Below are 24,686 nucleotides of genomic sequence, written 5' to 3'. Positions count from 1 at the left end.
ATAGTATTTTCTTGGACTTAGCATGAATGTGTCCCCCAGACATGGGGTGCCAGGGGTGAGAGATCTGAAACAGAGAAGCTCAAGGGTTAGGACCTGGGTGGTGGTGGGATTAGGCCATGGCAGGAACAGACACCTCTGGTCACCCCCCACTCATTCATGGGGCACTCTGTTGGTGCCCCACCCAGACCCCTTTCACCAGGTCAGCACACCTATCCCGAGCTGCTTGAGTGGCAGCAGCTGATGGCTCATACTTGCAGCATTCTGCAAAGAAAATCTCTTTTGGCTGCCTGCTTCTGGGATAGGTACGAGGAGGGTAAAAAAAGTTGGCCCCCTTGCCTCAAGGTAGGACTAACTGTGGTACAGGTCATGCCCCAGAGTTCCCCATGGGATCAAGCTGAAGCTGGTCTCTAGCTGAGAACACTCCTTGTTTAGTTCCACCCTCTTCCCCATTCTGTTTTGCTTCACTCACTTTCTCCTGAGAGCACTCCCTCAATTGGTCACTTGCACAAGAATCCTCACTTAGTTTCTTCTTTGAGAAAACCTGATCTAATATGGTCCCTGAGGCAAGATGATTCCTCCTATAGCTCCCTAAATGGCAGCCCTAATTGAAGTGGCTAGTCCAGAACTGTATCCAAGAATGGACAGTCTGCAACCTTCTTCACAAAGCTTCCACTCCTCACAAACCTCCTGCTCCTTCTGGAGTATTTCGAGGGCCTCCTGGAACTTCTTCTCCTTTGCTTCAATTTCATCAATGGTTGCCTGGTTCTGCTCCTCATACGCCATGGTGACTACAGCCAAGATCAAGTTGACCAGGTAGAAAGATCCCAGGAAGATTACGAGCACAAAAAAGATCATATAGATTTTCCCAGAAGCCCTCAGGGTCTGCAGATTCAAGGGAAAGAAGAGAAACCTGTACCCATAGCACATGGACCCCTGAATTTAAGTCAGCCTCCTCCAGGAAAAGCACAGCCATGCAGCTGACCCACCAGCCTCCAACCAAGTCTGCGTGGGGGAATGCAGCTCAGTACCTGCTGGTAGAGGCGTTCCCAGGAATCCTGTGTCATGAGGCGAAACAGTGAGAGGAAAGCCCAAGCAAAGGAATCAAAGCTGGTGTAGTTAAAATCCGGGTTGTCAGAAGTTTTAAGGCAGATATAACCATCAGGGCAGTGGCTGCAGCAAGAACAGAGAAGGTCATCCCCTGCTTATTGCAGACAAGGCAGCCCAGGGCTGCAAGACAACTACAGAGTTTCATGTCAGAGATCAGAGTTCAAGACCTAGTCTTCCTCTTATCAGCAGGATGATCTTGGACATTTGGTCTGTTTAGGTCTTGGTTTCTGTTATCCATAAAACGGGGATGCTAATACTTTCACGTCAGAATTTCATGCACAGGGGAGTGGCCTGGGGAAGGCAGCTGACTGCCCAGACACGATACTATAAGCTCTTTGCCAGTTCATACCAGGGAAAGGAGAGTCAGTAGCAATAATGCAGACTTAAAACCTGAGCCTGTTGGCATCATCTGCAGAGTTGTCTATCAAGGGAGGTCTCACATTAGCCAAGTTCACTGATTAATTATATATAACAGTGGAAATAACACTTTCCACTTACTGAGCACTTTCTGTGTTCTTCTCTCTCCCCTTAAGTGCTTTACAAACACTATAATTTAATCACTCAGTGTTCTTTCTTTACAGATAAGGAAGCTGGGGGTCAGAAAGAAGTCAGTTGCCTAAAACTATGCAGGTGTCAATGTATTTATTAAAAGGAGAAATATAACTGTCAAGTAGCCCAATACTTGAGTCAGCCTAGCCTCCTCCTGAAGATGGCCTATGAAGGAAGGCCAAATTAAAAATGACTGCCTGTTGAGTATTGAGGTGGGAGTGCTGAATTCCTTCTTCTCTCTCATAATAGGAGGATCAGTTGATGTCAAGAAGCATCTGTCAGCTCAGGGAGCGTAAAGTGCTCTCATCCACCCTAGTGGAGATGGCCTGATCAATGAAAACAGCAATGCCTCATTTGAAGTCCAGAATTATTATTTAAAATTTTTTTCTTTTTTTCCTTTTTTATTTACCTGCATTCCTTGTGAATACATGGAATTCTTTTACTCGCAGGATTTCTCCATGAACTCCAATCTCTGGGGCTCTCCTTGTCCCAGACATCCATGTGAACAACCCATACCATGGACGAGAGCTCAGACAACTTAATTCTAATCAATTCTAAGTCTATCACCACTTCAATTGAAGATTGCAAGTTCCCTGGCTTTGTAGACCCACATTTAAAGGTAGGCTCTTGGTTTGCTCTTCCAACGAGCTAGGCAACCCATTTCCTGTAGGTTTCTTAATTAACTCTGAGGGCAGTCTTATTTCCATGTCTTCTGTAGAAACCCACTGTAGCCACTGCATATAAACAGTTCGCTGCTCTGAGGATTAAATGAGATCACTGTATAGTGTCTTGCACTTCTGCATAGTAAATATTGTATATAAACTGCGAAGGAAAATTCCTATTGTTTTTAACCTTGGAAGCTGCTGAAAGGATAAACTGGAATAATATATGTGGAAGAACACTGAAAATTATCAACTATTTTCTGGTATCCATTTTTTGCCTTGAGACCCCTGACCTTCCTCCCACAGTGCCATTGGCCAATGTGGGCCTTTCCTCAGGACTCTGGCTTCTCTGCAGCCCCACAGAGGACCCAGGTTTAGCTTTCACGGCATGCCCCTGCAGGGCTCACTCTGTCCGTTATCCTGAGCTGGCCTCTCTCTGCCATCCCAGCCTGGTCCACTCCCCCACTGCCTGGCTGGCACCTGTCCAATAGCAGGCCTGGCCTCTCGGGGAGCTGAGATGTAGAGATGTGTAGATGGACCCAACAACTTTACCACAAAAAGGGCTTGAGCTGCTCTGGAGCCATTGCCTTGAGAAATGCCATTATCTAGACAGAAAGATGCTGAGGGGCTCTTGGTTTACATTTAAGTCAAAGGCAAATGAAAACTGATGTCAGAACAACCCTTCACGAGCCAAACAACCAAATGCCAAGTGCATTTGTGGAAGAAGAGTCCAAGGAACCTAATGTTGACCAAATGCTCCTGCTTGTTTCCAGTCCTCAGCTCCAACTGAGATAGTTTTCCTAGTGAGCTGATGAAGGTGGAGCCTCATGCAGGCTCCACACAGGTCGACCTGGGCAATATGGAGCCGTCAGCCTCTCAGGGACTGGGGGTGTTGTGAGCTCTGCTCTTCCAAGCTCTTAGCCATGGAGGTGGGTGAGATGGGCCTTTTTGATCTTTTGCCTAAACTCTTTCTGCTCATTCTTTCCTCCAGTGGCCAAAGCAGCAGGCAGAGCTGAGGGGTCCTCATCCCTTAGCTTTGTCTCACATTCTGTTCTGCCACCTGGAATGGCCTTCACTCAAACTATCTGGTATTCACCCAGCCTGGAGACATCCTAACTGCCCTTGAAAGCTCACTTCAAACACCACCTCCAGGAAGCCTTCCCTACTTTCTCTCTTGCCTCACACCGCCACCTCACTGTGTTTCCCCAGCCCATGAAGCCTCTAGTAAAGAACTTGTTTTCCACAGAGTAGCATCTTTATGTCTATGCATGAGAAATTGCAAACTAGCAGCTTATAGGCTGGATTTGGCCCGCAGAAATATTTTGTTTGGCCCAACAATATGTAGACATTTTTTGGAATAGGTAGCCAATGTTTACAGTTGGGAGATTTTATATAAAAATCTAAATTTCCTATCTCTATTTTAAAAGTTGGAAGAGCTGGAAACAGTGAACCCACATTTCCACATGGCAACCAAAAGCTGGACCGAGCAGTGGGGCTGTCCCCTTTAGAGGAGGCTTGAACTCTCAGCTCCTAGGTTCTGTCCTGGCCCACTCCACTCATTTGTTGTTATGAATCTGGCCTCTGTAAGAATTTGAAATTGCAAAGTCTGATACATGTGTTTCTTCCTCTATTTGTGAGGGTAATGTGGCTATAGAATGGAGTTAGCTGTGATGATTAAGTGTAGAGCATTTGACACAAATAAGTATTGGTTCCTTCCTGGGGTAGATTGTTTATTAAGATGGCTATAATTCTTCTCCCTATGTATCCACACCCTTTCCAATGTGACTTTTCAGCTCTTTCCATTGAGTGATGAAGTCTATTTCTCTATCTCTTGGATCTGGACTGGACTGGGACTTGCTTTAGTCAAGAATGTATCAGAATGTACAAAAGGTACATTGTGTTGGTTCTAAGCCTAGGCCTGAAGAAGCCTTGCAAACTTCCACTTTTTCTCTGGGAACCCTGCCATGAGAACAGGCCCAGACTAACCTGCTTAGGGGTGAGAGGCCACATGAGCAAAGACAGGACATCCTAGACAAGCCATTTCCAAGTTAATATGCTGGCTGCATATGCATGAATGAGCCTAGTCAATGTCACCCAATGCCCATCTGATCCCAGTCCAAAATGCTGATGCACAGAATCAAGAATTAAATAAATTTTTGTTTTAATTCACAAAATTTTGGGGTCATTTGTTACACAGTGAAAGCTAACTCATACATTCCCTCCCCATGAGCTCTGGGTTGACAGAGACCATGATTTATTTATTTATACATCTTTCCCAGGACCTCCAACCCCATCTGTGACCATACTATGCCAAGGACAAGATGGAGAAGGAATTGTTGGGCACTGGTGCTTTGTCATAATTTGGGAACTCACCCTGAGTCAGATCCATTGCCACACAGTAAGGGATCAGAAGTGCCTCGCTTATTTATGTAGATATCTCCTGAAGAAAGGAAGAAAAGAAAGCCTTGCAGATGGTTCTGAACCCTCCAACCCAAGCCTTGTGTGGTGAATGCAGCACTCCCAAGTCTTCCAAAGTGAGCTCCTTTGGCTACATGTACTCAGTGGGCATGCTGGGCCACATGGAAGGTGTAAAGTCACATCTGGAAAGAGAAGAGCTAAGCAGTGACTTCAGCTCCCAATCTCCCCCAGCAGAGGTAGAATGACTTGTCTCTAGATTTATGGCTCATTTCCTTGCAAGAGGGATGCTGAGCAACAGGAAATAGAATACCCAAAAGTAAAACACAACTCAAGAGAACCATTTTGGCGGGAAAGGGGAATCAAAATATACGTCTATACACACACACAGGGGCTCCATATCCCCTGTCCCTATATGATACCAAGGGTCCAACCAGACCTTGGTCCCTATGGAAGAGACTCCACTCACGTTTTCTGTGAGATGAGTAGTTGGTTGTCTCATTGACAGCCATATCATTCTTGACACATTTATTTTTGAGGTTGCCCTTGAAGAGTTGCAGCCCCACCAAGGCAAAAACACTTAGGCAGAAGATGGTGAGGATGGTCACATCAGCCAGTTTCTTCACTGAGTGAATCAGGGCCCCCACAATGACCTTCAGGCCTGTGGGAAGATGACAGTGGTATGACCACATGGATGAGGTAGCACACACAGAGCACACATCTTCATCTTAGCCATCCTCCCTCATCTCTACGTACAGGAGTGAAGTACATACATACTCCAGGGCAGTTCCAAGACCTTTCTCATCTGAAGCTTGCATTACTCTGAGAGGCAGGCAGGCAGTCAGGGGCTATTCTCATTATAAAGACGATGCAACTGAGACCCAGGCAATGCATTTTTTATTATCTGGAGGCTAATAAAATTCCTGACACTAGCAATTCAATTTAAATAATTTATGCTAAGTACCTACTTTTTTCCAGGCTCTGTGCTAGGCATGAAGCTACTAACTTCATCCCAGTAATTTGGCATCTGTCTTTCTGCATGCATCTCTCAGTTCTGGGAGGCAGCTTGAGACTTGGGACACATGAACCTCACTGTGTGTGTGTGTGTGTGTGTGTGAGAGAGAGAGAGAGAGAGAGAGAGAGAGGGGCACGAGAGATAGAGTGAAACAAAAATAGACCAAGAGAAAGAAAAAGACAGAGACACAGAGAAACAGAAAGGTGAGTTTAGCAATAGAGAGAGACTATAAGAAACACTGAGACAGTCACTGGGGCATAAATAGAACTTGTGCCAAGCACAGCTGTCAGCAAAGAAGGATACACCTGCTTGTTTAAGGAGGGATGATTTGTTGCTCTGGTAAGTAAAATCAACTTCTTCGGGAGAGCAGCTTCACAGGTAGCAGAAAGAGCTCTAACCAGGGAAGCAATCTAGGATTTATTTTTGGTTAGTCATTTTGGTCAGCAAATAATCCACTGAGCACTACATGTGTCAGTCCTTGGACTGGGAGCTGAGTGATGGCTAAGGCAGCAGCATGTCGAGTGCTGTTGTCTGACAATTGAGGGGAAAGTCCGTAGCATTACTGAGCAGGTGGGCACACAGGGGAGCAGCCCTTAACTGAAGTTCCAGGTGTGGGAATGGGGTGGGTGGAGTGTGAGGAAGGTGGGAAAACCAGGGAGGAGGTAAAACCTTGGCAGAGCCCTGAGGAATGAGTGTGAGTTGAGTAAAGAGAGGAGGAAGGATATCCCAGAAGAAGGGGCAGCACAGTCGAAGGCTGGGAGGTGAGCAACGGTGTGGAGTATTTGTGGAACCATAGGTGGATTCCAGAGCACGGTGAGATGTGAGGAGAGGTGAGAGATGAGGCAGAAGAGACAGTATGGACAGACCAGGTCTTGCAAATAAGACTCAGGGTCTTCCCAGTTGAGAGTAAGTGAGAGAGATATGAAGGGCCAGGACCAGGGCTCTCTTCAAGAAGTGTGTCCAGTGGGAATTGGCAGAGAGTTTCCTGTCTTTCCCTGCAGAGTCAGACAAGAAATGGTAGAAAAGACTTCCACTCTAGAATGGGTGTTTCTGTTTACAAATGAGAGAACGAATTCTTGGGGTGAGAGGAGAGAACCCATCAGGCCACAAAGGGGAAGCGTTGAGTCCCATTTCAGAAAGTTTGCCTTGTCTCTGGCCTCCCCATCCTCACCATCAACCTAATGGGGGCTGAAGAGTAGTTGCTGGGCTACTTGTGACAGTGGAGATCTTAGAGGCCCCACACAATGAGCTTTGATGGACTACTTTTGTTTCTGAATTCTCAGTAATCAAGAATTGCCTAATTCTTTTTTCCTCTGGGTGTCTAAAGACAGGATTTTAGACCTATGGAAACAGTGAAGATACTGGGACTGCTTTCTCCCTTCCTCCCCATTTCCAAGTTTAATTCTTTAGTTTAAGGTATAAATAAAAATTCACCTGGGAGGTCTTGCTTGAATCCCACAACCAGAACAGAAAGTGAAGACATGCCCCTCCTGTTATGTATTGATTGTGAGCATGTGGTATGTGGGAAGAGCACTGGCCTAGGAGTTGGGACAATAGGCTTCCAGGTCACACTGTCTCTCACTAGTGATGAGGCCTTGGGTTTATGTTTCCTATACTCCAGGCCTCAGTTCCTTTGTCTCGTAAGTGGGGACAATAGTCTTTGCCCTGGAACTTTACAGGGTTCTTGTGAAAATTAAAGAAGGGAGTTAGGCTGTGAAAACCAACATATGCTCTGTGAATAAGTGTTCTGGTTCAAGCAGCTCACCTGGGATCACAGAAACTGTTTTCAATGCTCTAAGAACTCTGAATGTCCGCAGGCCTGAGATCCCACGGAGATCTATTGCTGTGCCAACATATCTGTAGGACCAGAAGTTAGTCAGCATCTCTGCAAGCAAGGGTCCTGGGGATGCATGCAGCATAAATAAGGATAACTTGGGGTATCATTAGCCTAGAAAGGTTGCAGAACGGACACTTAGACTCTAGTGACACTGCCATCTATAGACTGACACTGGCACTGATTTCATTATTGCAACATCTTTCAGAGTGGACCCTTTGAGAAGATGCATTATGATCTAGGCAACACTGCATGTGGATCGATCTTCAAACACGGGAGTTTGACCAACCAGTCTCCTCAGACACTCGTTTCTCAGGAGGAGACCTCCATGTCAGGGGGGTACAAGGCTGGGCTTTGTCTGATCCACTGTGACAGGCTAACTATTATCTCAGATTTGAGGTCTCTGACATCTCCTCATGGGCATGGGACTAATCTTGGAAAGCAACCCCCAAAGCGGTACTCTGTGGCAAGAACCCCAGGCCATACAATTCCAAATGAGGAAGCTGAACTGAGATGAAGAACCATCTTCAGAGTGTGAGCCTGGATACACCCATAAGCCCCACATGGACACACATGCAAATCTTTTTATTTTATTTCAATAGTTTTGAGGGAACAGGTGGTTTTTGGTTATATGAATAAGTTCTTTATTTGTATTTCAGTAGTTTTGGGGAAACAGGTGGTGTTGGGTTGCACAGAAAAATTCTTCAACGCTGATTTCTGAGATTTTGGTGCACCATCACCCCAGCAGTGTACACTGTACCCAGTGTGTAGTCTTTTATCCCTTACCTTCCTCTCACCCTTCCCCCCAAGTCCCCAAAGTCCATTATGTTATTGTTATGCCTTCGCATCCTCATAGCTTAGCTCCTGCTTGTAAGTAAGAACATATGATGCTTGACTTTCCATTCCTGAGTTACTTCACTTAGAATAATAGTCTCCAACTCCATCCAGCTTGCTGCCAATGCCATTATTTCATTCCTTTTTACAACTGAGTAGTATTCCATGGTGTGCATACACCACATTTTCTTTATCCACTTGTTGGTTGATGGGCATTTAGGCTGGTTCCATATTTTTGCAATTGCAAACTGTGCTGCTATAAACATGCATATGCAAGTGTCTTTTTCATATAATGGCTTATTTTCCTCTGGGTAGATACCCAGTAGTGGGATTGCTGGACCAAATGGTAGTTCTACTTTTAGTTCTTTAAGGAATCTCCATAATGTTTTCCTTAGTGGTTGTGCTAGTTTACATTCCCACCAGCAGTGTAAAAGTGTTCCCTTTTCATTACATCCATGCCAACATCTATTGTTTTTTGGTTATGGCCATTCTTGCAGGAGTAAAGTGGTATCTCATTGTGGTTTTAATTTGCATTTCCCTGATAATTAATGATGTTCAGCATTTTTTTGCCTGTTCATTGGCCATTTATATATCTTCTTTTGAGAATTGTGTATTCTTGTCCTTTGCCCAATTTTGGATGGGATTATTTGTTTGTTTTCTTGCTGATTTATTTGTGTTTCTTATAGATGTTGGATATGAGTCTTTTGTTGGATGCATAGATGGCAAAGATTTTTCTCTCATCCTGTGGGTTGTCTGTTTACTTGTATGACTATTTCTCTTGCTGTGCAACAGCTTTTTAGTTTAATTAGATCCCATCTATTTATTTTTGTTTTTGTTGGATTTGCTTTGGGTCCTTGGTAAGGAACTTTTTGCCTAAGCCAATGTCTAGAAGAGTTTTTCCAATGTTATCTTCTAGAATTTTTTATAATTTCAGGTCTTAGATTTAAGCCTTTTATCCATCTTGAATTGATTTTTGTATAAGGTGAGAGATGAAGATTCAGTTTCTTTCTTCTACGTGTGGCTTGCTAATTATCCCAGCACCATTTGTTGAATAGGGTGTCCTTTCCCCACTTTATGTTTTTGTTTGCTTTTTCAAAGATCAATTGGCTGTAAGTATTTGGCTTTATTTCTGAGTTCTCTATTCTTTTCCATTGGTTTATGTGCTTATTTTTATACCAGTATCATGCTGTTTTGGTAACAATAGCCTTGTAGTATAGTTTGAAATCAGCTAATGTGATGCCTCCAGATTTGTTCTTCTTGCTTAGTCTTGCTTTGGCTATGTGGATTCCTTTTTGGTTCCCTATGAATTTTAGGGTTGTTATTTCTATTTCTGTGAAGAATGATGATGGTACTTCAATGGGAATTGTATTGAATCTGTATATTGCTTTTGGCAGTAACGTCATTTTCACAATATTGATTTTATCCATCCATGAGCATGGGATGTGTTCCCATTTGTTTGTGTCATCTGTGATTTATTTTAGCAGTGTTTTGTAGTTTTCCTTGTAGAAATCTTTCACCTTTTTGGTTAGGTATATTTCTAAGATTTTTTTTGTTTTTTTGCAGCTGTTGTAAAAGGGATTGAGTTCTTGATTTGTTCCTCAGCTTGGTTGCTGGTGGTGTACAGTAGTGCTACTGATTTGTATACATTGTTTTTTGTATCCTGAAACTTTACTGAATTCATTTATTAGATCTAGGAGCTTTTTGGATGAGTCTTTAGGGTTTCCTAGGCATACGATCATATCATTGGTGAACAGCAACAGTTTGACTTCCCCTTTACTGATTTGGATTCCCTTTATTTCTCTTGTCTGATTGCTCTGGCTGGGACTTCCAGTACTATGTTGGATAGAAATGGTGAAAGTGGGCATCCTTGCCTTGTTCCAGTTCTCAGGGGGAATGCTTTCAACTTTTTGCTGTTTGGTATAATGTTGGCTGTGGATTTGTCACAGATGGCTTTTATTACCTTGGAGTATGTCCCTTCTATGCCAATTTTATTGAGGGTTTTAATCATAATGGGATGCTGGATTTTGTCAAATGCTTTTCCTGTACCTATTGAGATGATCATATGATTTTTGTTTTTAATTCTGTTTATGTGACATGCAGCATTTATTGACTTGTGTATGTTAAATCATCCCTACCTCCCTGGTATGAATCCCCCTTGATCATGGTGTGTTATCTTTTGGATATGTGTTGGATTCAATTAGCTAGCATTTTGTTGAGGATTTTTGCATCTATGTTCATCGGGGATATTGTCTGTAGTTCTTTTTTTAAATGTCCTTTTCTGGTTTTGGTATTAGGGTGATACTGGCTTCATAAAATGATTTAGGAGGATTCCCTCTTTCTGCATCTTTTGGAATAGTTTCAGTAAAATTGGTACCAATTCTTCTTTGAATGTCTGATAGAATTCAGCTGTGAATCCAGTCTGCTCCTGGACTTTTTTTCCTTGGCAATTTTTGAATTACTGTTTCAATCTCGCTACTTGTTATTGGGCTGTTTAGGGTTTCTATTACTTTCTGATTTAATCTAAGATGGTTGTATATTTCCAGGAATTTATTCATCTCCTCTAGATTTTCTAGTTTGTGCAAATAAAGGTGTTCATAGTAGCCTTGAATGATTTTTTTTTTTTGTATTTCCGTGGTGTCAGTTGTAATATCTCCCATTTGATTTCTAATTGAGCTTATTTGGATCTTCTCTCTTCTTTTCTTGGTTAATCTTGCTAATGGTCAATCAATTTTGTATATCTTTTTAAAGAACCAGCTTTTTGTTTCACTTATCTTTTGTATTATTGTTTTTTTTTGTTTGAATTTCATTTAGTACTGCCCTGATCTTTATTATTCCTTTTCTTCTGCTTGGTTTGGGTCTGTTTTGTTCTTGTTTCTCTAATTCCTTAAGGTGTGACCTTATATTATCTATTTGTCCTCTTTCATACTTTTTGATGTAGGTATTTAATGCTATGAGCTTTCCTCTTAGCACTGCTTTTGCTGTATCCCAGAGGTTTTGATAAGTTGTGTGACTATTATCATTCAGTTCAAAAAATTTTTAAACTTCTATCTTGATTTCATTGTTGACCCAAAGATCATTCAAGAGCAGATTGTTTAGTTTTCATGTATTTGTATAGTTTTGAGGATTTCTTTTGGAGTTAACTCCCAGGTTTATTTGACTGTGCTCTGAAAGGATACCTGACATAATTTCTATTTTCTTAAATTTACTGAGATTTGTTATGTTATCTATCACGTGGTCTATCTTAGAGAATATTCCATGTGCTGATGAAAAGAATGTATATTCTGCAGTTGTTGGGTAGAATGTTCTTTAAATATCTGTTAAGTCCATTTGTTCTAGGTTATAGTTTAAGTTCATTATTTCTTTGTTGACTTTCTGTCTTGATGACCTGTCTAGTGCTGTCAGTGGAGTATTGATCCCCCACTATTATTGTATTGCTGTCTATTTCATTTCTTAGGTCTAGTAGTAATTGTTTTATAAATTTGGGAGCTCCAGTGTTAGGTGCATATGTATTTAGGATTATGATATTTTTCCATTAGACCAATTATTTTATCATTATATATGTCCCTCTTTGTCTTTTTTAACTGTTGTTGCTTTAAGTTCTGTTTTCTCTGATATAAGAATAGCTACTCCTGCTTGCTTTTGGTTTCCATGTGCATGGAATATCTTTTCCCATCTCTTTACCTTAAGTTTATGTGGCTCATTATGTGTTAGGTGAGTCTCTTGAAGACAGCAGATACTTGGTTGGCAGATTTTTTTTTTTTTTTTCCTTTCTGCCCTTCTGTATATTTTAATTGGATCATTTAGGGCATTTACATTCAACATTAGTATTGAGATGTGAGGTACTTGTTCTATTCATTATGCTAGTTATTGCCTTAATTCCTTTTTTTATTATGTTATTGTTTTATAGGTCCTGTGATATTTATGCTTTAAGGAGGTTCTATTTTGGTGTATTTTAAGGTTTTATTTCAAGATTTAGAATTCCTTTTAGCATTTCTTGTAGTGCTGGCTTGGTAGTGGCAAATTCTTTCACCATTTGTTTGTCTGAAAATAAATTTTATCTTGTCTTCTTTTACGAAGCTTAGTTTCACTTCATACAATATTCTTGGGTGGCAATTATTTTGTTTCAGGAGGCTAAAGATGGGACCCTAATCCCTTCTGGCTTGCAAGGTTTTGGTTGAGAAATCTGCTGTTAATCTTATGTTAATCAGATAACCTTTCCTTTATAGGTTATCCGAGGTTTTTGTCTCACAGCTCTTAAGATTCTTTTCTTTGTCTTGACTTTAGATAACCTGATGTCTATTTGCCTAGGTGATGATCTTTTTTGTGATGCATTTCAGAGGTATTCTTTGAGCTTCTTGTATTTGGATGTCTATATTTCTAACAAGGCCAGGGAAGTTTTCTTCAATTATTCCCTCAAATAAGTTGTCCAAACTTTTAGATTTCTATTCTTCCTTGGGAACACCCATTATTCTTAGGTTTGGTTGTTTCACGTGATTCCAAATTTCTTGGCCGATTTGTCATTTTTTAAAAAATTCTTTCTTTTTGTGTGTCTTAGTTTGGGTCCATTTAAAAGCTTTGTCTTTGAGCTCTGAAGTTCTTTCTTGTACTTGTTCTAGTCTATTATTGAAACTTTCCACTGCATTTTGTATTTCTCTAAGTGTGTCTTCCATTTCCAGAAGTTGTGATTGTTTTATCTTTATATCTATTTTTCTGGAGAATTTTCCATCCATATCCTGTTGTTTTAAAAATTTCTTTAAGTTGGTTTTTATCTTTCTCTGGTGTCTCATTGAATCACTTAATAATCAGCCTTCTGAATTCTTTTTTTTTTTTTTTTTGAGATGAATTTTTGCTCCTGTTGCCCAGACTGGAGTGCAATGTCATGATCTCAGCTCACTGCAACCTCTGCCTCCCAGGTTCAAGCAATTCTCCTGCCTCAGTCTCCTGAGTAGCTGGGATTACAGGCATGCACCACCACATCTAGCTAATTTTGTATTTTTTAGTAGAGATGGGGTTTCTCCATGTTGGCTTCAGGCTGGTCTTGAACTCCTGACCTCAGGTGATCTGCCCACCTCAGCCTCCCAAAGTGCTGGGATTACAGGTGTGAGCCACTGTGCCCAGCCCTGAATTCTTTATCTGTCAATTCAGAGATTTCTTCTTTGTTTGGATCCATTGTTGGGGAGCTAGTTTGATCTTTTGAGGGGTGTTATTGAACCCTCTTTTGTCATATTACCAGAATTGCTTTTCTGGTTCCTTTTCATTTGAGTAGACTATTTCAGAGAAAAGATCTGGAACTGAAGGGCTGTTGTGCAGATTCTTTGGTTTCATGGGTGATCTCTTGATGTGGTGCTCTCCCCATTCCCCTGGGGATGGGGCTTCCTGAGAGCTGGACTGCAGTGATCGTTATTGTTCTTCTGGGCCTAGCCACACAGAGGGGCTACCAGGCTCTGGGGTGGTGCTGGGAAATGTCTGCAAAGAGTCCTGTGATGTGATTGATCTTGAAGTCTCCCAGCCATGGATATCAGCATCTGTTCTGGTGAAGGTGGCAGAGGAATGAAGTAGAGTCTGTGAGAGTCCTCGGTTGTAGATAGATTTAGTGTGCTGCCTTTCTTGAATGCTAGTTATGTTAGCAGTGAAGTTGTCGTATGGACAGACTCAGGACGTCTGGTTAGCCAGGATGCTGCAGGCAGGGAAATTGGTTGTTGTTTTCTTCTTCCTGGGATCAAAGTTATTCTGTCATGAGTCGCTTTAATGGCCTGAGCTGTTTCACCTCCAGCAGGTAGGTGATGCTTTCAAGAGAGCACTAGTGCATTAGTAGAAGGGGGTTCTAAGCTCACCCTAAGTTGGCCAGGGTAAATATTTTAGTTTCTCAGGTGATGAGCGGGGCCATAAAGTTTCCAAGAGTTTCTGTGTTTTGTGTTCAACTACCAGGGCAGGTAGGGAAATACCATCAGGTGGGGGCAGGGGTAGGTGAGTCTGGACTCAGACTCTTCTTGGTTAGGGATTGCTGTGGCCACTGTGGTGGTTGGGGGTTCGTTCTCAGGCCAATGGGGTTGTGTTCCAGAGGGAATTTTGGCTGCCTCTGCTGTGCCATAGAGTTCTCCAGGGAAGTGGGGGATAGCTGCTAGTGAGAGGCCTCACCTAGTTCTCATGTAGTTGGTGAGGCTGGTCTTGCTCCTGCAGTGCCCCACTCAGACCTTGCCCCAGGCTGTGAGCTTCCCCACTAAGAAAGAAAGCATGACTTTTGGACCACATCCCTCACTGTCTGCTTGCAGTTCCCATTTGACCCTGGATTCTGCTCAAGAAAATTTGTGCCCAGTTGAAATTATTACTAATTTTAGTTGAAACTTCTTTCACCCTGTGACCCCTCCCTGATTCCACTGGCTGCCTTCCCCAAGGGTCCCTGTGAGACATAGTCAGGGATGGAGTCCCTGGTCTCAAGCTGGAGACTGGGAGTGCCTACAAGGCACTTCCCTTTGCTGTTTCTACTTTCATATTTTGTGTGGCTCCATAAATTTATTTACATTCCAGGTAAGGGTAAATTCTTCTCCTGTGATCTGGATTTTCAGATTACCCAGTCGGGATGTATGTTTGGAGGCAGGTTTCCCCCCCTCACACTTTGGGAGGTCACAGTTTTTCACCTGTCTTGCAGAATTTCCAGCAGTGTGCCACTTATTTAAAAGGATCTATGAATTCTTTCAGTTCTCCTGGTATATTCCTGCAGTGGTTCTTGGAGCAAACGTTCATGGTGTGAGTCTCCACACTCTGTCCAAGTGGGACTCGCATGTTAGCCCTGTCTCCTACCCACCATTTTGTCCCCTCTCCTATCACACATGCAGATCTGCATAGAGATATACTCACGCCAGGGTAATGACGCTAAAATCCAGCCAGTTCCAAGGATCTCTCAGGTACGCGAACTCATTTAGACAAAATCCTCTTGCCAGTATCTTTATCAAGGCTTCAAAGGTGTAAATGACAGTGAAGACATATCTGGGAAGGAGGGTAGAAAAGGAGTGTCAACTGTGCCATGGAGAGTACTCAGGGGGTTCCTTCTGCTTCCAGGAGGGAGGGATGAGCTGCTCTGACTGCTCCAAGAAAAAACATGCAAAGAATATCACCAAGGTGATGAGGGGGAAGAAGGTAAGGCGAGGAAGCAAGACACAGACTGAGGGAAAAAGAAGGGCCACACAAATAGATGGAGTGGGGAGGGATGTGTGTGGCTGGGACAGCCAGCAGCTTCTGCTGTTCTGGGGTTAGGCAGAGGGCAGTAGCGGGTGAAGAGCAAGGATTCTCCTGTTTATGTCTGCCAGGGCCTCCCTATTCTGCAAGAAGCTGGAGGCTCATCTAAAAACTCCCAGTTTTTAGAAACTGGAGTGCAGACTGATGAGTGGTAACTGACAGAGCAGACCTAAGAAAGCTGAAAACCGGCTGAAGCAGGGAATACCCAGAAGCAAGCCAAGCTATGCTGCAGAGCCCCAGAACTGCTTGGAACTTAGAGATGCTAAGTATCTCTGAAAGCAAGGTTTGGGGGAGGGTGATAAGTAGGGCTGAAAGAATTGTTTGAAATTTTTTTTACAAGAACCAGTTGAGCTTTCTAGACTCTGCTTTATACCATCCATTCAGTGAGAAACTGTTTCTGCTCCAGAAATGGATTGGATGCTCATTTTCTTAAGAGTTGAAGAAGAGGGAAAGAGTTGCATACTGAAAAATGCATATAAAGAAAAGTTTACATACTGAAAGGCAAACGACTCCCCTCCCTATTCATTTCTGCTCCTCATTAAGTTTCCAGAAGATAGTCTGGTTTAGAGCCCATGAAGATGCTGCACTTTTAACATGAACAGCCAGCCAAGGAGCATCAGGAATTTGAAGGATGCTTCTAACACCAGAAACCAAAGCAACCAAACAACTGAAAAAAAAAAAGAAAAGAAAAGAAAAAGAGACAATAAAGAGGGCAGAAAAAAGTTAGAGAAATAAAACTGTATTGGCCAGGCGCAGTGGCTCACGCCTGTAATCGCAGCACTTTGGGACGCCGAGGCGGGCGGATCACGAGGTCAGGAGATTGAGACCATCCTGGCTAACACGGTGAAACCCTGTCTCTACTAAAAATACAAAAAATTAGCCGGGAGCGGTGACGGGCCCCTGTAGTCCCAGCTACTCCAGAGGCTGAGGCGGGAGAATGAAGTGAACCCGGGAGGCGGAGCTTGCAGTGAGCCGAGATCACGTCACTGCGCTCCAGTCTGGGTGACAGAGCAAGACTTCGTCTCCAAAACGACAACAACAACAACAAAAAAACAAAAACAAAACAAAACAAAAAACCTGTACTAATATTTTTAGAGAATTAGGAGATGAGAAGAGGCTCCACGTATAGAACAAGAACAGAAGGCTGTGAAAAGTACCTTCAAAGACAAAATGGAATTTGCAAACAAAAATATGATAGCAAAAGTAAAACACTAATAGGCGGACTTGTAAATAAAGTTTTGGAAATCTCACAGAAAGTGGAACAAAAAAGCAGAAATGGATAGGAAGTGATAAAAAGTTTGAAAATTAGAGAATCAGACTAGGAAGTATATTGTTTGACTAATAGGAGGTCTAGAAAGAAATTAGAAGACAATGAGCAAGGCCTTCAAAATTAAGAGGAAAATAATTTCTGATACAGAAGTCTTTCCCTAGCCAAACTGTCAAAGAAGGTAGAATATATGAAGTCTTGGGAAATGTACTGCTTAGTTACCCTTCTAATAAAGTTACTAGAAGCTGGGCATGGTGGTATGTACCTGTAGTCCTAACTACTTGGGAGGTTGAGGCAGGAGGATCACTTGAACCCGGGAGTTTGAGGCCAACAGCCTGGGCAGCATAGAGACTTTGTCTTAAAAAAAAATGTCACTAGAAGATATGCTCCATCCAAACAAGAAACATATATGCGATCCAGGGAAGAGGCAAAAGGAATCCAAAAAAAGGATGAAGAAGAAAAAATCTCTAGAAAACAGCTGTGCATCAGGCCTAGAAAACATCTAGGTCAGAATGAGGCAGAAGATGAAGTACTCTAGCAGTGATTTCCATAGGAAAAAAATGATACACATGCACCTGATGTGTCCAAATAAATTGAAGCAACAATTAAACATCTGGAGAAGAGTTCGGGAACACATTAGGGATAAATCTGAGCAAACAAAAAAATAAAATCCTTATTAACTCCAGGGAAAGCAAAAACATTGGTAAAAAGGAAATATAGTCAAAGTACACTGCATGACACAGCTGTAAACAGTGTTTACTTAGCAATGTAATGTAATTATATATGTAGTCAGACAATGGATATATTATCTGATGATCTAACTGAAGATTACAATATAACTGTAACAGGAAGGCGAGGGTGAGAGGAAATGAGTTTGTGTATGTGGCCTTAAGTTTTTTCTCATAATAGGAAGCCAATAAATAACATCAGAAATTGAAAAATTAAAAATTAGTATTATGAGTATATTATTGGAGATAGGGAGGTATCAGAAAACACAGGTAAAAAAAGCTAAAAGTGGTGGCCTCTGGAAAGAAGAGATGAGAAAAATGAAATTGCTGTTTTTTTTTGTCAGAATCTTTATAAAACTCCGTGACCTTTTAAATCATGAACATATATGTCTTAAATAAAAGTAAAAGTCAAGTTAAAAAGTGAATAATTTTTTTCACATCTGTGAGAGGAGAAATAGTGTTTGAAATCATGAAGGAATCTACATCTGGTTGCATAGCTGCTTGAGCTGTCGGCTTCCATGTCTTGTTGGTTTCCCCCCCACATTCTTTATGTTTTCTAAATTAGAAAATCTTGACTCAGAATTATAGGTTGTTGGGAAGCTTTGACGGATATTTCTGGTTTGTCAAATCAAACACAGACCCAGAAATTATGGAAAGAGTGCTCTCTAAAGACTATTTTCAGTGCTTCACCAGAAGGCAAGTGCCCCAGCTCAACAGCAGCTAATGGAGTTGCATCCTCTCTTTGGTGGTATTTGGCTCTGCAAGATATTTCTTGACGTTCGGTTGCAGCATTCAGATGTAATTTTTAATAAGCCCAATGTGTTATTTCCTAAGTGCTTTTTCTGGTGAATGAAGAAAATCATTGGGTATTGGGAAAAAGTCAAGCTCTCAGCCGTTGAGCCACTTGTACCACTGATGTCTGATCGTTACGAATCCCGATATTCAGGCTCTGAAGGCAAAGATTCATAATATTCAAATTCTGAATGGATCACTGAGATACCCAACTTGTATTCATAAAAATGGTAATTTAAAAAATTTCATTCCTTATTTTTAAAACTCTGTGTAAGCCTTTCCTATTTGTCAGCCAAAGCAATTCAGTGTGGGAGAGCAGCCTCTCTTACTCACTTTTCATTTCAGCCCAGTAGGCCAAAGAGATGTACACTAAGTGACCACAATCAGCTTGTATTCACAATTTCCACTGTGTACCTCAACAGCAAATCAGAATCTAGAGGCATATTACAGACCCCCAGCTGCGTTCCGTGAATAAGGTATGCACTAGCATTGGGATCTGGGAGCAGCATCTTCTATCTGGATAGTGATACCTTTCCTTGCTGACCATGTGGCTGGAGTTTCTTCAATGGCAATTTAACACCTTTCCTCTTTTAAAAAAGAGTTTTGGTAAAATATACATAATATACATAACATAAAATTTACCACTTTCACCATTTTTAAGTACACAATTTAGTGGCATTAAGTACATTCAGTGTTGTGGAACTATCACCACCATCTGTTTCCAAACTTTTTTATAATCCTGAACAGAAATGTACCCATTAAACAATAACTCCCCATTCCCCCTCTCTGGCAACTTCCATCTACTTTCTGTCTCCATGTATTTGCCTATTCTAGGTACCTACTAAAGGTGGAATCATGCAACGTTTGTTCTTTTGCGTTTGAGTTATTTTACTTAGCACAATGCTTCGTCAATGTTGTGGCATATATCAGAATCTCATTCATTTTTAAAACTGAATGATATTCAATTGTTTACATATATACTACATTTTTTATCCATTCATCTGTTGATGGACATATTTGGCTATTGCGAATAACACTGCTACAAACATTAGTGCATAAACCAACATACATTTTAAAGTCTGTTTCATAGGTTCAAACTAATTTTTAATTAAACCAGAAAGCTCTTCTTTTAAAATTAGCTTCATGATAAATAGAACAAAAAGTCACTGAGTCTTTCCCATATATATAGTGAAGATATGCTGACAACTTACTTATTCATAGTTTTGTTCAACTATAAAATAAAATGTCTGCTCATATACCTAACAGTTACTGACTTTAAATGCCAGTCACATTATAAGGAATGCAATACTTCTAATTAAGGAATTATACCAATTGTTTTTCTTGTTTGTTTTCCAACCACAATACTTGTAATTGATTTGGAAACTGGTTTTGTATCTTACCAGCAGGAGTGCAATTGTGCTTGTTTTTGATATGAGGATGAATGATGACTCTATAGTTTTGTTGTCTTCTCAACCTTTAACATAAAATTTTCACAGTTTTATACTGGGAAAGCCTTATTTTGTGTTTGTAGTAGAGATATTCAATTGGTTTAAAAGTGGGGTTGATAAGCTTTATTGGAAAATAATATGGAAGTTTTGATAGCTTTATATCATTACTTGACAAAAATGTTAGCAGATAATAAACTGGGTACTAGGACAAAAGGATCATCGGTCCAATAAAATTCAATTATCATTATTCATTGTCATGGCTCCCATTTTCTTGTATATTTTTGTCTGTTTTTGGGAGATTATCCACATCCATTGTCCACTCGTCTCATGACAAACAGATTCATGCTTTGTATTTTTACAATGGAGGCCATTCATTACTTACACTGTGACCTTATTTCACATTGTAGGATTTATATTTCTATTTTTATCATTATTATTATGCTTCAGAAAACCACTTTCGAAGTGATGACTCTTTTTTTTTGAATTGTGATATTATGCAAAGAGACAGTAATAATGGCAAATGCAAGTCTGACAAGTGTAAACAACTGTCAGGTGACAATAAAATACATTAGTCAAGATAAACTGCCTATGATTAACTCCATGTTAACCATTATGAATGAAATCAGTTTTTGAAGCACATGCACTGTTTTTGAAAACATAAAAAGTTAGAAATTCTATGAATATAATAATCTTACATGTTAGATTTTAAAATTATATGTGCATAGATATCCTTAGATCACTTGTTGAGAAACATTGTAGGAGATGGAGAGAGATGAATTTCTCTGCTAAACAAATTAAGAATAAGTTGGAGTTCCCAGGGACAATTCAGGAGAGTTGGAACATCCCAAAGGGACAGTTTATGAAAGAAGATTACAGGCCAGCCTCATTTAGCAAAATAGAAAAAATGAAATATGCCTAATTGAATCCAGCAAAATGATCAGCTGGAACCATTAAAAATAGACTAGCAAATCTGTTAGTTTACAGATTTACTATATTAACAGATGAAAGACTATATGATAACCTCAATAAATATAAAAATACTGATGGAAGCCAACACCCATTCATGATGAAATTCTCAACAAACAAGAAATGGAAAAAATTGATATAAAAAGTAATTATGAGACTCTCATAAACATCATAATAGTGAAACATTAGAAGCACACACTTTAAAATCAAGAGCAAAATAAATATGCTCACTGTCACAGCTTTGAATTACCATCATGTTGAAGGTCCCGGCCAATTCAATAAGACAGGAAAAATAAACAAGTGGTATAAGAATCATAAAGGAAGAAACAAGTTTGTCATTATTTGCAGATAATAAAACTGTCTAAATAGAAAGTCCAAAGGAATCTACAGAAAAATTTAACTTTAAGGAGCTCAGCAGGGTTGCTGGATGCAAAATCAGTATATAGAAATTAATAATATTAAGATAGTTTAGCAATAATAAGTATTCAACAGGCAACCAAAATTGCAATGTACCTAGGAAAAAGACATTATAAAATGTTGTAGAAAAATATTAAAGAAGACCTGTATAAATTAAGAGATCTGCCATACTGATGTGTGGGAAGGCTTCGTATTGTAAATGTGGTGATTCTTCCTGTGGTGATAAATAAATTCAGTGCATTACCAAACAAAGTTTCCACAGAGTTGTAAGAAAAGAGCTGGAAAATATGACCCTTAAACTGATATGGAAAAGTAAAGAAACAAGAACCAAAATAATTTTCAAGAAGACAAATAAGGAAGGGCATGTGAATTGACCAGGTTAAGTCTTACTATAGAGCATTTAAATCCACGTGGTGTTGACTCAGGATGTGACAATGAGATTACAGGGAGAAACAGATTCAGTAGACATGGGAATGTGGTGCATGGCAGAAGCAGTGGTAGGAACCACTTGGGAAATGATGTATTGAAAATAATGTTAGAATAATCCATATGGAAAAATATTGGAAGCCTATCTCACACCACACATATACAAAAATAAATTCTAGGAGATCGAAATACCTAAATGTAGAAAGGAAAACTGTAACTTTGAGGAGAAAACACAGGATAATATCTTTATGGAATACTATATGGCAATAAAAAATGAATGAATTAGGTCTACATGTATCCATCTGGGCAAATCTCAAAAACATAATTTTAAAACATCAGATAAAGCACACGTATAAAATGATAACGGTTCCATAAATTTGAAAAGATACAAATCAATACTTTATGTATGCAGTTTTAAACACCCACTTCCCCATTTGCAGTAGATTCAGCTTCATTTCACATGTTCTTTGCCAGGTGAGAAAACACTTATCTTCTCTACAACCAAATTGCTCTAATTTGTCAAAGGTTTTCCAGAATATTGATATGGTTAGAGATGAGTGTCCTAGGGTCATCAAAGAGCTCCTTCAATGATTCTCTGAAACCGGGGCATGCGGAGAGTAGGAAAGTTCTGATCTTGCCCTTCTTAACAATTTTTGACCCCCCTGCTCTCTTCACCTTCTGGTGCCCAATCTGAGGAAGAACCTCTAGTTTCTTTCCAAGCAAAAGAGGGGATTAGAAAATGGAATATCTATCTTTATCTTTCCACAAGCAGACAGATAGGCAGGCACACAGAAAGACATAGAGCTACCATTATCAGCAGGTAATTGTGCAAAGCTAATGTTTCAGCAAGGAATAATGGAAGGGAGGGAAGATAAGGAAAAAGATTGTGTTAAGAACATGGCAATAAGATTGGTTTCTGATTCCTCACTGGCTAAAATCTAATGTTTTTTCAAAAGTATACAGCATGATCTTTGGAGCCCAGTCTATCCCAAGGACATTTATTATCTTCCTCTGGGCTCTCAGCAACATAGGAAACAACTAATGGCTATTATCAATTTGCATTTCAAAAAGAAAATCTAGTCTGATTATTTCCACGAGGCCAAGGATGCTGAACATTCATCCAATACCTGTCACATAAATTCCCAGGATTGTGACCATATAGGTAGATTTGTATATGTTATACTTTTCATAGTGTGCATATAAAGGGAATTATGTCAACAATTCAGTTAATATAAAATCTCCTAAAGAATGGATTTGATAATTAGTGGAAATGGAAAGGATTCAACTTTGGAAGATGATTTGGCAATATCTCAAAAACTAAAATGTACACCCCTTTGACCTGGCAATTCTACTTCTAGAAATTCATCCCTTAATTTTACTCATATTATGTGTACAAAGATACATGTGCAAGGATACTCAGCAAAAAATTAATAAATGGTGGCAAAATATGAGGATTATGTTAATTATGATAAACGTGAATGTCTATCAATAGGAAAATAGTTAAATAAACTTTGCTTCATCCATGCAAATGAAATCTGTTCAGCTAATTTCTACAAAACAGCTGCTGCTGGGATTTTTTTGGGGATGTCATTGAATTTATAGACTAATTTGGGCAGCACTGACATTTTAACAATTATGAATCTTCTAATCCAGTCACATGAGACATCCTTTAATTCATTTAGGTACTTTAAAATTTCTCTCAATAATGCTGTATTTTTTTTAGTATAAAGGTCTTGTGCATATTTTTACAACAGCATTTGGATTTATTAGATCTACTGTTTTTCTATTTTCTAATATACTGCTTTTTATAATTATTAACTTCTTTCTTTCATTTGTTATCCTTTTTCTAGTTTTGTTAGGTCTTTAAATAATTTCTTTTCAGCTTTTACTGATATAAATCTTCTATGCTTCCATGCTGTGAATTATTCCCTGAATATGTATGTCTCTAACTGCACTCTCTAGGTTCTGATTAAACTGTTTTTTATCTTTTCTTCCCTAGAAATTATATAGTTTGTAGTTTGCTTTTGTCCAAGAGTTCTTTAAGAGAGATTTTTTGAAAATTATCAAGTGGAAAGTCCTCTCATTTTATTAAATTTGGTTATTATTTTTTAACTATTTCAATGTGATCAGAGAATGTTTTCTATATTATTTCCACTTTCTGGAGCTTATTGAGGTTTTTGTCATGGCTTAATATTTGGTTTGATATGTTTGGTTTTTTTGAAAAAGAGGTGCATTTTCTATCGTTAGGGAAGGTAGTTTGCTATATATTAATCAGATACATTATATCAATTATATTACTAGGTCGTCTATAACTTTACATACTTTTAATACATTTGATCTGTTATTGGCTAAAATTAATTGAAAATTTCTATTCCTACAATATTTTTATTTATCCTCCTACTCTAATAATTTCTGATTTATAAATATTGTTGCCATCTTATTTGTTGCAAAGATATAGATTAGTATTGTCTTTAATATTAATATGTCTGTGCAATTTTTGTCCTATTTCATGCTTTTTGACCTAGATTCCACTTTCTCTGATATTAAAATCACGGATCCTACTTTCTTTGTTTGCCTTTGCTTATGTCTTTCAAAATCTATAATTTTAGCTTTTCTGTATCACCGTGAGGAGTATCTTTTTTATTCAACATAGAGTTGGGTATTGCTTTGTAATGTAATAGGCATTTTTAAAAATAGGTGAGTCAAATCCATTTATATTTATTGACATGACAGATTTGCTTAGTCTTAGCTTGTTTGTATTATTTCATATGACGTATTTAGTTTTTAAAATATTAGGTTGGTACAAAAGTAATTGTGGTTTTTGCATTGTTGAAATTTGCCGTTTGATATTGGAATACATTCTTAAATAAATGTGACCATGTTATACATCATTTTAATGTGCATTTCTCACTTTGTTTTTTTTTTGCTGATGACTTATTACTTGCTGTTTATTTTATATTTATTTTAGACTATGGAAATTATGTTATACA

At 39.6% G+C, this 24,686-nt stretch overlaps 1 protein-coding gene across 3 annotated transcripts in view; it reads right to left on the bottom strand.

The window, feature by feature from the left end:
• SCN10A (sodium voltage-gated channel alpha subunit 10) overlaps positions 1 to 24,686 on the bottom strand; it is a 95,942-nt gene that overhangs the window by 57,831 nt on the left and 13,425 nt on the right. For all 3 annotated transcript variants that reach the window (XM_009239198.4, XM_024244789.3, XM_024244790.3), the window contains exons 4-9: positions 15,275 to 15,403; positions 7,514 to 7,605; positions 5,203 to 5,394; positions 4,692 to 4,758; positions 1,029 to 1,170; positions 685 to 882 (exon numbers count right to left, since the gene is read on the bottom strand). In XM_009239198.4, coding sequence (XP_009237473.2) covers positions 685 to 882; positions 1,029 to 1,170; positions 4,692 to 4,758; positions 5,203 to 5,394; positions 7,514 to 7,605; positions 15,275 to 15,403 — 820 coding nt within the window. The remainder of the gene's footprint in view (positions 1 to 684; positions 883 to 1,028; positions 1,171 to 4,691; positions 4,759 to 5,202; positions 5,395 to 7,513; positions 7,606 to 15,274; positions 15,404 to 24,686) is intronic.

This window comes from Pongo abelii, chromosome 2 (genome assembly GCF_028885655.2).
Source record: "Pongo abelii isolate AG06213 chromosome 2, NHGRI_mPonAbe1-v2.0_pri, whole genome shotgun sequence".
Classification (NCBI taxonomy): Eukaryota; Metazoa; Chordata; class Mammalia; order Primates; family Hominidae; genus Pongo; species Pongo abelii.
Note: the sequence above shows the minus strand (reverse complement) of the source record. Positions and strands in the feature narration are given on the sequence as shown.